This window comes from Microcaecilia unicolor, chromosome 10 (assembly GCF_901765095.1).
Source record: "Microcaecilia unicolor chromosome 10, aMicUni1.1, whole genome shotgun sequence".
Classification (NCBI taxonomy): domain Eukaryota; kingdom Metazoa; phylum Chordata; class Amphibia; order Gymnophiona; family Siphonopidae; genus Microcaecilia; species Microcaecilia unicolor.
Genome location: NC_044040.1, coordinates 16,773,583 through 16,789,546, shown reverse-complemented (window position 1 = coordinate 16,789,546; position 15,964 = coordinate 16,773,583). Strand labels below are relative to the sequence as shown.

Sequence of the window (15,964 nt, the reverse complement as noted above, 5' to 3'; positions counted from 1 at the left end):
CTTAGACTTACAAAGTTCCATAGGTTACTATGGAACTTTGTAAGTCTAAGTGCTTTGAAAATGAGCCCCAAAGTCTCCCTCCCTAGAACCGACCAATGGCTCCAGTAAAAGGATGTTGGGGGGGGGGGGGGGTTGCTCTCCCCCTTGGTCTTCTTTCTAAGCTTCCTGTTTTGTAAGTGTTAATATTTTCCTGCCTTTTCTGATGACCACACGGACTAGCTGTCAAAGATGTGTATTTTCAAAGCACTTAGACTTACAAAGTTCCATAGGTTACTATGGAACTTTGTAAGTCTAAGTGCTTTGAAAATGAGCCCCAAAGTCTCCCTCCCTAGAACCGACCAATGGCTCCAGTAAAAGGATGTTGGGAGGGGGGGGGGGTTGCTCTCCCCCTTGGTCTTCTTTCTAAGCTTCCTGTTTTGTAAGTGTTAATATTTTTCTGCCTTTTCTGATGACCACACGGACTAGCTGTCAAAGTCACCTTCCCTGATGGGCCAATGATCAGAACCGACCAATGGCTCCAGTAAAAGGATGTTTTGGGGGGGGGGGGGGGTTGCTCTCCCCATTAGTCTTCTTTCTAAGCTTCCTGTTAATATTTTCCTGCCTTTTCTGATGACCACACAGACTAGCTGTCAAAGTCACCTTCCCTGATGGGCCAATGATCAGAACCGACCAATGGCTCCAGTAAAAGGATGTTTGGGGGGGGGGGGGGTTGCTCTCCCCATTAGTCTTCTTTCTAAGCTTCCTGTTAATATTTTCCTGCCTTTTCTGATGACCACACAGACTAGCTGTCAAAGTCACCTTCCCTGATGGGCCAATGATCAGAACCGACCAATGGCTCCAGTAAAAGGATGTTTTTTTTTTGGGGGGGGGGGGGGGGGGTTGCTCTCCCCATTAGTCTTCTTTCTAAGCTTCCTGTTAATATTTTCCTGCCTTTTCTGATGACCACACAGACTAGCTGTCAAAGTCACCTTCCCTGATGGGCCAATGATCAGAACCGACCAATGGCTCCAGTAAAAGGATGTTTTTTTTTTGGGGGGGGGGGGGGTTGCTCTCCCCATTAGTCTTCTTTCTAAGCTTCCTGTTAATATTTTCCTGCCTTTTCTGATGACCACACAGACTAGCTGTCAAAGTCACCTTCCCTGATGGGCCAATGATCAGAACCGACCAATGGCTCCAGTAAAAGGATGTTGGGAGGGGGGGGGTTGCTCTCCCCCTTGGTCTTCTTTCTAAGCTTCCTGTTTTGTAAGTGTTAATATTTTCCTGCCTTTTCTGATGACCACACGGACTAGCTGTCAAAGATGTGTATTTTCAAAGCACTTAGACTTACAAAGTTCCATAGGTTACTATGGAACTTTGTAAGTCTAAGTGCTTTGAAAATGAGCCCCAAAGTCTCCCTCCCTAGAACCGACCAATGGCTCCAGTAAAAGGATGTTGGGAGGGGGGGGGGTTGCTCTCCCCCTTGGTCTTCTTTCTAGGCTTCCTGTTTTGTAAGTGTTAATATTTTCCTGCCTTTTCTGATGACCACACGGACTAGCTGTCAAAGATGTGTATTTTCAAAGCACTTAGACTTACAAAGTTCCATAGGTTACTATGGAACTTTGTAAGTCTAAGTGCTTTGAAAATGAGCCCCAAAGTCTCCCTCCCTAGAACCGACCAATGGCTCCAGTAAAAGGATGTTGGGAGGGGGGGGGGGGTTGCTCTCCCCCTTGGTCTTCTTTCTAAGCTTCCTGTTTTGTAAGTGTTAATATTTTTCTGCCTTTTCTGATGACCACACGGACTAGCTGTCAAAGTCACCTTCCCTGATGGGCCAATGATCAGAACCGACCAATGGCTCCAGTAAAAGGATGTTTTGGGGGGGGGGGGGGGTTGCTCTCCCCATTAGTCTTCTTTCTAAGCTTCCTGTTAATATTTTCCTGCCTTTTCTGATGACCACACAGACTAGCTGTCAAAGTCACCTTCCCTGATGGGCCAATGATCAGAACCGACCAATGGCTCCAGTAAAAGGATGTTTGGGGGGGGGGGGGTTGCTCTCCCCATTAGTCTTCTTTCTAAGCTTCCTGTTAATATTTTCCTGCCTTTTCTGATGACCACACAGACTAGCTGTCAAAGTCACCTTCCCTGATGGGCCAATGATCAGAACCGACCAATGGCTCCAGTAAAAGGATGTTTTTTTTGGGGGGGGGGGGGGGTTGCTCTCCCCATTAGTCTTCTTTCTAAGCTTCCTGTTAATATTTTCCTGCCTTTTCTGATGACCACACAGACTAGCTGTCAAAGTCACCTTCCCTGATGGGCCAATGATCAGAACCGACCAATGGCTCCAGTAAAAGGATGTTGGGGGGGGGGGGGTTGCTCTCCCCCTTGGTCTTCTTTCTAAGCTTCCTGTTTTGTAAGTGTTAATATTTTTCTGCCTTTTCTGATGACCACACGGACTAGCTGTCAAAGTCACCTTCCCTGATGGGCCAATGATCAGAACCGACCAATGGCTCCAGTAAAAGGATGTTGGGGGGGGGGGGGGGGTTGCTCTCCCCATTGGTCTTCTTTCTAAGCTTCCTGTTAATATTTTCCTGCCTTTTCTGATGACCACACAGACTAGCTGTCAAAGATGTGTATTTTCAAAGCACTTAGACTTACAAAGTTCCATAGGTTACTATGGAACTTTGTAAGTCTAAGTGCTTTGAAAATGAGCCCCAAAGTCTCCCTCCCTAGAACCGACCAATGGCTCCAGTAAAAGGATGTTGGGGGGGGGGGGGGGGGTTGCTCTCCCCCTTGGTCTTCTTTCTAAGCTTCCTGTTTTGTAAGTGTTAATATTTTCCTGCCTTTTCTGATGACCACACGGACTAGCTGTCAAAGATGTGTATTTTCAAAGCACTTAGACTTACAAAGTTCCATAGGTTACTATGGAACTTTGTAAGTCTAAGTGCTTTGAAAATGAGCCCCAAAGTCTCCCTCCCTAGAACCGACCAATGGCTCCAGTAAAAGGATGTTGGGGGGGGGGGGGTTGCTCTCCCCCTTGGTCTTCTTTCTAAGCTTCCTGTTTTGTAAGTGTTAATATTTTCCTGCCTTTTCTGATGACCACACGGACTAGCTGTCAAAGATGTGTATTTTCAAAGCACTTAGACTTACAAAGTTCCATAGGTTACTATGGAACTTTGTAAGTCTAAGTGCTTTGAAAATGAGCCCCAAAGTCTCCCTCCCTAGAACCGACCAATGGCTCCAGTAAAAGGATGTTGGGAGGGGGGGGGGGTTGCTCTCCCCCTTGGTCTTCTTTCTAAGCTTCCTGTTTTGTAAGTGTTAATATTTTCCTGCCTTTTCTGATGACCACACGGACTAGCTGTCAAAGTCACCTTCCCTGATGGGCCAATGATCAGAACCGACCAATGGCTCCAGTAAAAGGATGTTTTTTGGGGGGGGGGGGGTTGCTCTCCCCCTTGGTCTTCTTTCTAAGCTTCCTGTTAATATTTTCCTGCCTTTTCTGATGACCACACGGACTAGCTGTCAAAGATGTGTATTTTCAAAGCACTTAGACTTACAAAGTTCCATAGGTTACTATGGAACTTTGTAAGTCTAAGTGCTTTGAAAATGAGCCCCAAAGTCTCCCTCCCTAGAACCGACCAATGGCTCCAGTAAAAGGATGTTGGGAGGGGGGGGGGGTTGCTCTCCCCCTTGGTCTTCTTTCTAGGCTTCCTGTTTTGTAAGTGTTAATATTTTCCTGCCTTTTCTGATGACCACACGGACTAGCTGTCAAAGTCACCTTCCCTGATGGGCCAATGATCAGAACCGACCAATGGCTCCAGTAAAAGGATGTTGGGGGGGGGGGGGTTGCTCTCCCCATTGGTCTTCTTTCTAAGCTTCCTGTTTTGTAAGGTTTCTCATCCCTGGTTTTTTTTTTTTTTTTTTTGTTACATTTGTACCCTGCGCTTTCCCACACATGGGAGGCTCAATGCGGCAGGCAATGAAGGGTTAAGTGACTTGCCCAGAGTCACAAGGAGCTGCCTGTGCCGGGAATCGAACTCAGTTCCTCAGGACCAAAGTCCACCACCCTAACCACTAGGCCACTCCTCATCCCTGTTCTAGAACAATAATTCCCAGACTTATCCTGGTGGGTTTTCATGACATCTACAGTGGATATACATGAAAGAAAGCTGCATGTGATGGAGGTAGTGCATGCGGATTTATCTCTTGCATGTTCTGTAAGGATATCCTGAAAACCTAACTGACAGGAGGTTCTCCAGGATAGAATTTGAAAGCACTGTTCTAGAGCATTCTTTTCTCTTTAACATGAAGGGACTTAGGAATGAAGCATTTCCCCTAGACACTAACCTCATCTTTATACATCAGGTCACCTAAAGTTAGGCGCCATTGCACTTCTGAGTCATAAAATACTAGCAATTACGCAGGTGATTGTTACACTTCTTCTTTTACATAGTTTACCTTTGCTGATGTGCTTGATTCACAGTTTGAATTAATAGGCTTCATGTAGAAGATATGGATGTTTCTGGCCATACTTCACTAAATATATCGATAACTGGATTGCATATTAACGGGTCTATTTCAGACACCTGATGCAGGCACCATAACTGAAACACGGCCCGTGTCAAGTCGGCACCAGCTGAATAAAGGATCATCAAGTACTGTTTACTGTAATGTGTTCTCTCCAGTGTTCTGCTTGGCTTGTTCATTGTGTGAAGTCGGGTTCTTCTGCGTTGTTTTGGCTAGCATTGGTCTCTGTCATTGGAACAGCGACATTGGCTGTCTTTCCTGAAGGCCCCTTATTTCGTCCCTCCATTGATTTGAATACCTGACATTAGAAATACCATGCTGGGTCCATAAAGTCTAGCATCAGTGGCTGAACCAAGTTGCTTGGAAGAAGTACCCAGAAGATCCTATTGGGGAAAATCTCTTTCATGTACAATAAGAGGTTACCAAGGAAGGGGAGTTGAAAGGGGTTCCCAGTGGCATAGGAGCCCATCAGTGGCCTGAGGAGCCAGAGGAATGATCCCTGCAGTTCTGCAGCCTGGGTTCAGTATTCCATTTTTAGGAAGAAGGTGGGATAAACATAAAAGAATCCTGTGCAGAAGGAAGGGATCCTCAGGAGCTTAGCCTAGAATGGGTGGCAGAGCTGGTGGTTGGGAGGCGGGGCTAGTGCTGGGCAGACTTATACGGTCTGTGCTGGGGCTGGTGGTTGGGCGGCGGGGATAGTGTTGGGCAGACTTATACAGTCTGTGCCAGAGCCGGTGGTGGGAGGCAGGGATAGTGCTGGGCAGACTTATACAGTCTGTGCCAGAGCTGGTGGTGGGAGGCGGGACTGGTAGTTGGGAGGCGGGGATAGTGCTGGGCAGACTTATAGGGTCTGTGCCAGAGCTGGTGGTTGGGAGGCGGGGATAGGGCTGGCCAGACTTATACGGTCTGTGCACTGAAGAGGACAGTACAAATAAAAAAGTAGCACATATGAATTTATCTTCTTGGGCAGACTGGATGGACCATGCAGGTCTTTTTCTGCCGTCATCTACTATGTTTACTATGTTTAGTGTGTGATGAAGAGCGGTAGTTAGAATATTCCCATTCTTCTGAACTTCCTGCAGATAGGATGTCCCTGTTTCTGTATTGAAATTATAGATTTGATTGAGCCCTGCAGAGGCAACTGTCAGGAAGCTCAGGAAAAAGACTGTAGACAATGTAATCTCCTATGATTAACTGATCAATAGGTATGGTCCAGTAACGCTTTTAAACTCCTCTGATTGCTGTATACTCTGGTGCACGTGGTATCTCTGTTTTCCAGCTTTTTAATAATACAATGTCTTATTTTGTTTCCTTGCAAACTGCAGGCAGTTTCCAGGATGCGGGAATATAGTTACTTTTGCACAGTTTTTATTTATAGCAGCGGAAGGATTTATCTTTGAAGCTGATTTTGGGAGGAAACGGCCAGCCATACCAATCAGGTATTATTAGAATTCTTATTATTAACTGTTGTAGCTTAGCCTGCTTAGCCTGCTTTCAATTGCATATAGAATTGCTCCCGTAACTGACTTGAGCAATGGCTCACTTTGTGGTGAGAACACTTATATTGTGAATTGCAACCACACTGCAGCGAAAGAGCGAGGATTGAGGGGTCCTTTTGCTAAAGAGCACTAAGCCCTTAACATGTGGTTAGCGTGCAAATACAGGTTAGCGCAAAAGGTGTCAGTGTTTTGCGGTATTTTGCCTGTTAGCACACGGTAACTTGCATGTTATTTTTGGAGGAGGTGTGTCATGGGCATTCCTGCGTTGTTTAATTAGCGCTTTTGGATTAGCACACGCTAACTGAATAATGCGATGTTAACACAGGAGCATCTAGCAACTCTTAAGTAGGAGGCAGTATGTGCTCCCGTGTTAACTGTATGTAGGTGCCGTGTGCTAATGAGAGGCTGACCGAAACTGTCTGAAAGCTTTCGGCCGTAGTCGAAACTCATCACCTGGTTTTGGCCAAAAACTTAAGTTTGGTTGTGCGAGTGTGAACCAGTGAGGGCCACTGAGGATTGTCTGAGCTTGCAGTCTGCATCACTCTGCTAAACCCATCCAAACTAGAATGTAATAATTTAAATAATGAAAGACCTCCAAGCAAAATAGCCTCCGCAAGCATGGACCACAGGTAATGAAAACTGAAACTAAAAGCCACAGTACTTTTACAATCGCTGATTTTGCACCACATTTGGAGAAACAGTGATGTTATAACTCCACAAAGAGAATAATCTTTTAGGAGCTTATCCCAAATTTATAGATTTAAATCAAAAGCGTTTATTTGGAGCACTCTTTGCCATATAAACTATTGTGCAAGGTCATAAGTGCATTTCTTGAAATCACAGAACAAAAAGAATACAAAGAGTAGCCCCCCCCCCCCCCCCCCCCAGGACTACCCTACAATCCCTGTGGTCTAGTGTTGTAGTCAGGACAAGAGCGATATCCCAGCCACAGCAGCCATTATGAGAGCAGAACTTGAATGCCTGCCCCAACTATACCCCTACACCACTAGGGATGATAAGATAGGCCCAGGGAGGCCTATGGGGGGGGGGGGGGGGGGTGAGAGGGAGGAATACAAATGGGACAAAGCACAGATTTTTGGTTTTCACTGAAAACACATGGTCATTTTCTGCCGAAATCAAAAACATGGCTAAAAATTAAAATAACTGTTTAGCTGAAACCGAAACCAAGCAGAAAAAGGATTTGGGGCTGGTTTTGGCACCATAACTAAAACTAAAATTCAGTTAACCTGTAAATGACCTTAGCACATGATCTGCATTAAAATAGTTTAAAAGGTTTGCCCATAGGTTCCGCATTAAATCTGGGCTCAGTGCGCGGGAAAGTTCCACGGGCCCTGGGCGGCTCAGTTTGAATCCACCAGACACAGCGCCTTTTGTTTCACTGCCCCTACTCTCTGGAACTCTTTACCCTTGACTATATGTAGTGAAATTGACTTTAAAGCATTTTAAAGCTGCAATTAAAACGTGGCTTTTCCAGCAGGCCTGCAGAACTTGAGTCAGATTAGAACATGCTTGACACCACCCTGTACTGTTTGTTTGCTGGGATGAATGTTTGACTTTCCTATTTTTATACTGTAGTTTCTTTCATTTACTAGCCGTTGAGCCCGTTAAAATGGGCTAGTATTGGAATGGGGGTTTTCCAAGGCCCCCCCCCTGAGGTCGCCGCTACCGGTACGTCGGCAAGGGCGGGACACAGGCAGGGAAGGAAGGCCGATGGGAGCTCAGCTGATCTGCGTGCTGCGGCGATGTAAGTTGAATAGCGAAGAGAGGGCCAGGGCCGGGTGGAGGGGTGGCGGTGGCAGCAGCGACTCCGGGGGGTTACCGGTGGTGGCGACCTCGGGGGGGGGGGGGGGGGGGGGGGAGCGGTAGCGACCTGGGCGGTTCCCTCCCTCCCTCCCCTTCGCGCAGTTTCCCTCTCTGTCCCGCCCCCGTCATCACGTATTGACGCGGGGGCGGGACAGAGAGGGAAAGTCTCTACTGTGCATTTGTGGGTGAGTACGGTCACTCGCAATTTATATGTTTGATATTTCAGCCTGTACACTGCTTTGTCCTACTTGTTAGTTAAATCAAGTCTTGAATAAATAAATAAATTAAAATAAAAAACATATTACGCCCAGATTTCATCGGACTTTAATAAACGGGCCCTTTAATCAGCAGAATCCCCTTTCTGATAGAACTTGATTCAGAGGTTTGCTGAGTTTTTTTTTTTTGTTTAGAGTTGTGTGCATTAAACTGTCAGTACATTGGAGCTGCTGCTTTAAACGAGACGTTCTCTGCTTATTTTGCAGGTATTACACTATCATGGTAACAATGTTCTTTACAGTCAGCGTAGTGAATAATTATGCCTTGAATCTCAACATTGCCATGCCTCTCCACATGATTTTCAGATCGGTGAGCACCCTGTGTTTGTCCTTGTCCACAACATTTTTCTGTTTACACAGATGTTTGTAAGTAAGTTTAACATGTAATTTACCATAGAAGGTCTCCTCTTTTCCTTTCCCGTCCCCTATATTGTGAATCTGTATACCTCATAATATTATAGAAATATCCCATTATTTTGATGTGAATTCTGAATATTAAGGACATAATCGCTGCTGCTAGTATCATACTTTACATATATTGTTACTTTCTTACTTGGGACTTTTTTTTTTTTTGTTACATTTGTACCCCGTGCTTTCCCACTCGTGGCAGGCTCAATGCAGCTTACATGGGGCAATGGAGGGTTAAGTGACTTGCCCAGAGTCACAAGGAGCTGCCTGTGCCTGAAGTGGGAATCGAACTCACTTCCTCAGTTTCCCAGGACCAAAGTCCACCACCCTAACCACTCCTCTACTGTTGGTACTATTTGAGATTCTACATGGAATGTTGCTATTCCACTAGCAACATTCCATGTAGAAGTCGGCCCTTGCAGATCATTCACCAATGTGGCCGCGCAGGCTTCTGTTTCTGTGAGTCTGACGTCCTGCACGTATGACTCACAGAAACAGAAGCCTGCGCAGCCTTCTACATGGAATGTTGCAAGTGGAATAGCAACATTCCATGTAGAATCTCCAATAGTAGCAACATTCCATGTAGAATCTCCAATAATATCTATTTTATTTTTGTTACATTTATACCCCGCGCTTTCCCACTCATGGCAGGCTCATTGCGGCTTACATGGGGCAATGGAGGGTTAAGTGACTTGCCCAGAGTCACAAGGAGCTGCCTGTGCCTGAAGTGGGAATTGAACTCAGTTCCTCAGGACCAAAGTCCACCACCCTAACCACGAGGCCACTCCTCCACTGTTGCTACTATTTGAGATTCTACATGGAATGTTGCTATTCCACTAGCAACATTCCATGTAGAAGTCGGCCCTTGCAGATCATTCACCAATGTGGCCGCGCAGGCTTCTGCTTCTGTGAGTCTGACGTCCTGCACGCACGTGCAGGACGTCAGACTCGCAGAAACAGAAGCCTGCGCAGCCTTCTACATGGAATGTTGCAAGTGGAATAGCAACATTCCATGTAGAATCTCCAATAGTAGCAACATTCCATGTAGAATCTCCAATAGTATCTATTTTATTTTTGTTACATTTGTACCCCGCGCTTTCCCACTCATGGCAGGCTCAATGCGGCTGACATGGGGCAATGTAGGGTTAAGTGACTTGCCCAGAGTCACAAGGAGCTGCCTGTGCCTGAAGTGGGAATCGAACTCAGTTCCTCAGGACCAAAGTCCACCACCCTAACCACTAGGCCACTCCTCCACTCCCTTTTTTATGTTTAAATCTTTTTATTAAAGGAATACAATACAAACCAAAAGGTGATAGTATAGTCTGAAAAATATCAACCAATAGGTGACAGTATTTGCAAAACGTACCACTAATAACCTTGCACTCCCCGTCCGTATATTCCAGGGATCTGTTCCTGCGAGGGTAGGCCTTCCCTACCTCAAACTCAGGAAAAAGAAAACTCAAAATCTCCCTTTCCTATCCCGTCTTCCCTTAATCCCCTAATTCCCAATCTTTAACTACTAACGTCTAAGATCAGAAGGCCTGGACTGGTACTTTCTTTTTTATTACCTGGTCCTCCTGTTGTCCTTGATACTCAAAATCCACTCTACAACATATAAGTTGTTAATATAGTTGGATTAATTCCTTTATTTGCACTGTGCATAACATGTCGTGAAGCTGGCAACACAAGAGCGCGTCCTCAAGGGAAGAGGATGACTCTCCTTGATTAGTGCAAAAGCACAACCAGCGTGTTCATCCCAGCAGCTTAACCTATTAGAGCCCAGTGTTCCCATGATTTGTTCCCATATGGCATATTATGGGAGTATTGGACATTAATGGGTTAATGTCAAGCTTCACACTGATGGCCACAAAGGAGCAGCATCAGGCCTTGAGAAGCAGGGGCTGGCTTGCAGTCTCTCTGTGGCCCATGCAGAAAGCATTACTGAGGGTTTAACCTGGTTTTATTGCAGGTTTTAGTGGCTGAGCAATGCAGAAATGGTTTCAGTGTGGTTGTTAGATTGTGTCAAAAGCACTACTGCAAACCGCATTAAAATGCATGGTAATGTAGTCATTAACAATTCCACAGCTATGCAATAAAAAAAAAAAAATGTTTCCGATGTGTGTTATGTGTGAGAAACTAACTTTTCACCAGGTCCGGGGCAGCGTAGAACGGTGGGTTGAGAGTGGATCCCTAGTGGCACACCCTTCTCTCACTCCAATCTGACCACCATACCCCAGATTCCTTTTTGCAGGTCCCCCCTCCTTTCCTCCAATATTTAAAAAAATAGGGGGGGAATCAAGGTGGCAACTTGAATGGATGTGGGGCTGGAAGCTCTCACAGTTTGCTGTGTGAATTGTGGGGACAACATGTTGAAACGCGCGGGGAAGCGCCAAACGTACCCAGCCGAGCCTACTTCTTTCCCAGGGTTGACCCAGCAAACTTTAAAGGGCTTTGTGCTCCTAGCGTCTGGAGGGGCAATAGATCCAAGCACAGTTGAGGCCACACTGAGCCCTAAGCTCTGTTAAGCATATAGAAAATATGGACTGCTAGTGAGGTTAGTGTGTGTGTGTGAGGGAGAGGGGGAATAACTTTGGAGGGAGGGATTGGGGGCTGACCAGAACCTTAATCCGCTTGAGGAAATATTATATCTGCTGTCCGTATTTCCTTCCAAGGAGTCAATTTTACTTCAGTATTGGTGGCCTGTTGTTTCATGAAACAGTTCTAAAGAGAATACAGAAAGCTTAGAATTTTCGATGTCATGTTGACTATTGTCCAGTTAAGCAAATTCTATACTATTTTACAGGGCAGTAGTTTGTTTTGTACTGATTGTACCAGACCCAATAGGATGTTCTGTTACAACTTAAGGTGTTACAGGTCTTGAGCTGAAGTCCCTCAACAGCTTCAGTTGAACTTGGGAATCAGTATTTGCTTTATAGATCTTTGTTTGTTCTCGGTGGGATGGAGTTGAGAGCAGCTCAGGATTTTTACTCCGGTGTACCCTGTTGCTGCTAGTAGTTTTTGAAGAATTGAGAGAATAAATATTACGGTTGCCTGGATTTGATCTCACTATTCTTCTTCCAGGGGTCTCTGATAGCAAGTATGGTTCTAGGAGTGATTATTTTGAAGAGGAGGTAAGTTGGCCCAGTTGCTGTGAAGATAATTATCAAACTGCCTTCAGTTAGGGTTACCATATTTTGTCCCCCAAAAAGGAGGACACATGCCCGCCTCTGCCGCCCCACCCCGTCACGCCCTCACTCCGCCCCCTGTCACATTTTCCCCTCCCCCCTGTCACACACCCCGTCACCCCCCCTCCCCTTACCTTACTACTGCCCCCTCTTTCCTGCTTGGAGCGCTGCCCTGCATGCATCCTTCCTATTACTGATCTCGGTGCCGATTCAAAATGGCCGCCAAGAGTTGAAGTCTCACAAGGTCACGTCAACTCTCGGCAGCCATTTTGAATCAGCGCCGAGATCAGCAACTGGAGGGATGCATGCAGGGCAGTGCTCCGGGCAGGAAAGAGGGGGCTCTTTCCTGCCCTGAAGGCGGAAGAGGTCACTAGACCACCAGGGCAGTAGTAAGTAAGGGGAGAAGAGGCTAGCAATCTGCCCGTTTGTCCAGAAATCTGGACAAACGGGCAGATTGGCAAAAACCCCCCAGTTGCCCGGACATGTCCTCAAAAAGAGGACATGTCCAGGTAAATCCGGACATATGGTAACCCTGCCTTCAGTGCTTGCAGGTCCCACTGGCTTGCAAGCTGATTTTCAAAAGGAGACTTTTCCCTTTGAAACTAGAGGTCCACAGGAGATCACGGTTATTACTTGTGTACTCAAGTACTTTTGCACTTGATTTGAAGCAGGAGCACAGTGTCCATGTTAAAGCGTGTGTGGAATTTGAAACCCATTTATGTACACTTCCTCTCCTTCCCTAACCTTGCCCAATCTTTACTGCAGATAAAAGTTACAGGCACAGGGAAGGGGTGGGCAACCACGGTCCTTGAGGGCCACGGCCCAGTTAGGTTTCAAGATTTCCACAATGTATTTGCATAAGATTGATTTGCTTGTATTACTTCCATTGTATGCAAATCGATCTCATGCATATTCATTGTGGAAATCCTGACAACCCGACTGGGATGTGGCCCAGCGCTCGAGGTTGTCCTAGGGGATGGGAGCAATATTTAAACCACACTTTTCTGTGGGTAAACACGAAGTAACCCGGGAAAATGTTTGCATATAAAAGTGATAAAGAGGGGCATAATCGAATGAAAACGTCTATCTCCATGGGCGTTTATCTCCGAGAACGGGTCCGTGAAGGGGCGGACTGAACCATATTTTCGAAAAAAAATAGACGTCCATGTTTTATTCGACAATTTGTGAGCTGGGCGTTTTTGTTTTTCAGCGATAATGGAAAATGAAAGCGCCCAGCTCAAAAACGAATAAATCCAAGGCATTTGTTCGTGGGAGGGGCCAGGATTCGTAGTGCACTGGTCCCTCTCACATGCCAGGACACCAACCGGGCAAGGGGGCACTTTTACAAAAAAAAAAAAAAGTTAAAGAGCTCCCAGGTGCATAGCACCCTTCCCTTGTGTGTTGAGCCCCCCAAATCCCCCTCAAAACCCACTGCCCACAAGTCTACACCATTACTATAACCCTAAGGGGTGAAGGGGGGCACCTACATGTGGGTACAGTGGGTTTGGGGGGGGGGGGTTGGACGACTAAGCATTAATCAGCACAATTGTAACAGGTAGGGTGGGGGATGGGCCTGGGTCCACCTGCCTGAAGTCCACTGCACCCCCTAACAACTGCTCCAGGGACCTGCATACTGCTGCCAGGGAGGTGGGTATGACATTTGAGGGTGAAAATAAAAAGTTGTGAAACATCATTTTTTGTGGTGGGAGGGGGTTAGTGACCACTGGGGGAGTCAGGGGAGGTCATCCCCGATTACCTCCGGTGGTAATCTGGTCATTTAGGCCACTTTTTGGGGCCTTATTCGTGAAAAAACAGGGTCCAGGAAAAGTGCCCTAAATTCTAGCTACAAACGCATACTTTTTTTCCATTATCGGCAAAAGGCGCCCATCTCTGTTCGGGTGATAACCATGCCCCAGTCGCGCCTTCACCACGCCTCCGACACGCCCCCGTCAACTTTGTACGCTTCTGCGATGGAGTGCAGTTGAAAACGTCCAAGTTCGGCTTTCGATTATACCGCATTATTCGTTTTTGTGAGATAAACGTCCATCTCCCGATTTAGGTCGGAACTTGGGCGTTTTTCTCGTTCGATTATAAGCAGGACAGTAACTGTTGCAAGCAGTAGGACAGAGCCTAACTGCTGTAGTAAGGAAGGTCAGTGGCAGCATAACAGAAAGACTTTTTGTCTTATATAATCTGAAAAAGGCTTTTTCCTTTCATTCTGTGTCATCAGTTCAGGAAATACGAATGAGATCGAGTGCTGAAATAGAAATCTGGCTTTTCAACTTTTTCAGCAGTTCTCCAGTTCAAATATTTTATTGAAAACTTTAAATATATACAGAACTTAAGTAACAAACCGAAATACAAAGAAATATTCAGTTAAACAGGGAAGAGCATCCAGAAATAATTATACAAAGAATGTTTTGTTTCTCAGTGGAAGTAATTATGTATTGGATAAAGTTCCATTGGAGACTAGATTTGGAATAACATGTATAGAATGTTTGTACGTTTGGGAAGCTCGCCAGGTTCCATTGGCCTGGATTGGCCGCTGTCATGGACAGGGTGCTGGGCTCGATAGACCCTTGGTCTTTTCCCAGTGTGGCATTACTGACGTACTTATGTTTAATTTTGTGCTGGAGGTTGTTTTTTTATTTTTTTCAGAGATCTTGAATTCAGTATTTTGACACACTGTGTGCCACCAGAAAATGTCATTTAAGTTCTTGGCATATTTCCAGGATCCTAGGATAGACCGAATAATGCTCAATAGAATATGTATAAAGGTTTATGCGATTCATCAAGTATTAAAGATGGTAGGGTCGATTTTAAGATAATTAAAGGCAATGAAATTGATGCTTTGATATTCAAGATATTTATACATTCGACCAAACATAATTTTAAAATAATTTAATCTGCAGGCATTCAAATAAAATATGATCTTTATCGCAGTACCAACAGATGTTTTCTCACTGGAGCCATGAAATATAAAGATTGAGTAAGGCTAGCAGAGCAGGTTGGTCTACATAAGTACATAAGTATTGCCACACTGGGACAGACCAAAAGTCCATCAAGCCCAGCGTCCTGTTTCCAACAGTGACCAATCCAGGTCACAGATACCTGGCAAGATCCCAGAAAAGTTCAATACATTTTATGCTGCTTATCCCAGAAATAAGCAGTGGATTTTCCCCAAGTCCATTTTAATATTGGTCTATGGACTTTTCCTTTAGGAACTCGTCCAAACATTTTTTAAACCCCGCTAAGCTACCCATCTTTACCACATTCTCTGGCAATAAATTCCAGAGTTTAATTACACGTTGAGTGAAAAAAAATTTTCTCCGATTCGTTTTAAATTTACTACTTTGTAGCTTCACTGTGTGCCCCCTAGTCCTAGTATTTTTGGAAAGAGTAAATAAACGATTCACGCCTACCCGTTCCACTCCACTCATTATTTTATAGACCTCTATCATATCTCCCCTCAGCTGTCTTTTCTCCAAGCTGAAGAGCTGTAGCCGCTTTCGCCTTTCCTCATAGGGAAGTCGTCCCATCCCCTAGTCTCCAGACACTGCACCAAAAATATTTTCAGTCATTGCTCTGATCTTGCAATTTCAATTCTCTGTCTCATGGAGTAATAGATTTTCTTGATTGTGAATAGGGAGTTATGAATATATTTATACATAGTAGAGATATTTTGCCCTTCTATAAGAAATTTGATACAAATCAAATGGAGATAAGATTGCTGTGGAAGATTAACATTAGAAACTGAGCTCACGGAGGAGTCCTTTTACCAAGCTGCGGGGAAAATGGCCTTGCGCTTGCAGCGGGAGCCATTTTTCCCGCAGTGGGTAAAAAGCCCCCCAGACAAACATGGCCATGCGGCAGGGAACCCTTACCACCACCCATTGAAGTGGCGACAAAGGCTCCAGCGGTAACCGGGCAGACTCCACCCTATACCTGCTGAAGCGCTATGGCAGTGCTGCAGTTGTATTGCCTTGAAATCCGCTGGTGTGTTCTGGTGCATGGTGGGATATGGCCACGTGCCACGTGTAGTACTGCTTACCTGTTCAGATCCTGAACAGTTTGTCGTCCTTACTGTGAAGTGATCTGGGAAGTTGAGATTTCTCTATCTGCTTATGTTTTTATTTTCACAGATACAGTACATCGAAGTATTTGTCTATAGCCCTGGTGTCTGTGGGAATTTTCATCTGCACTTTCATGTCTGCTAAACAAGTGGTAAGAAGTAATCGTTGTGTGGCGCGCAGGCAGAGCATATCAGTCTTTT

The 15,964-nt window shown here is 45.5% G+C and overlaps 1 protein-coding gene across 1 annotated transcript in view; it reads left to right on the top strand.

The window, feature by feature from the left end:
- Positions 1-15,964, top strand: part of SLC35B4 (solute carrier family 35 member B4) — a 41,478-nt gene that overhangs the window by 10,109 nt on the left and 15,405 nt on the right. Inside the window, exons 2-5 of the mRNA XM_030216320.1 lie at positions 5,826-5,939; positions 8,306-8,408; positions 11,588-11,637; positions 15,834-15,915. Of these exons, the coding sequence (XP_030072180.1) occupies positions 5,826-5,939; positions 8,306-8,408; positions 11,588-11,637; positions 15,834-15,915 (349 nt within the window). The remainder of the gene's footprint in view (positions 1-5,825; positions 5,940-8,305; positions 8,409-11,587; positions 11,638-15,833; positions 15,916-15,964) is intronic.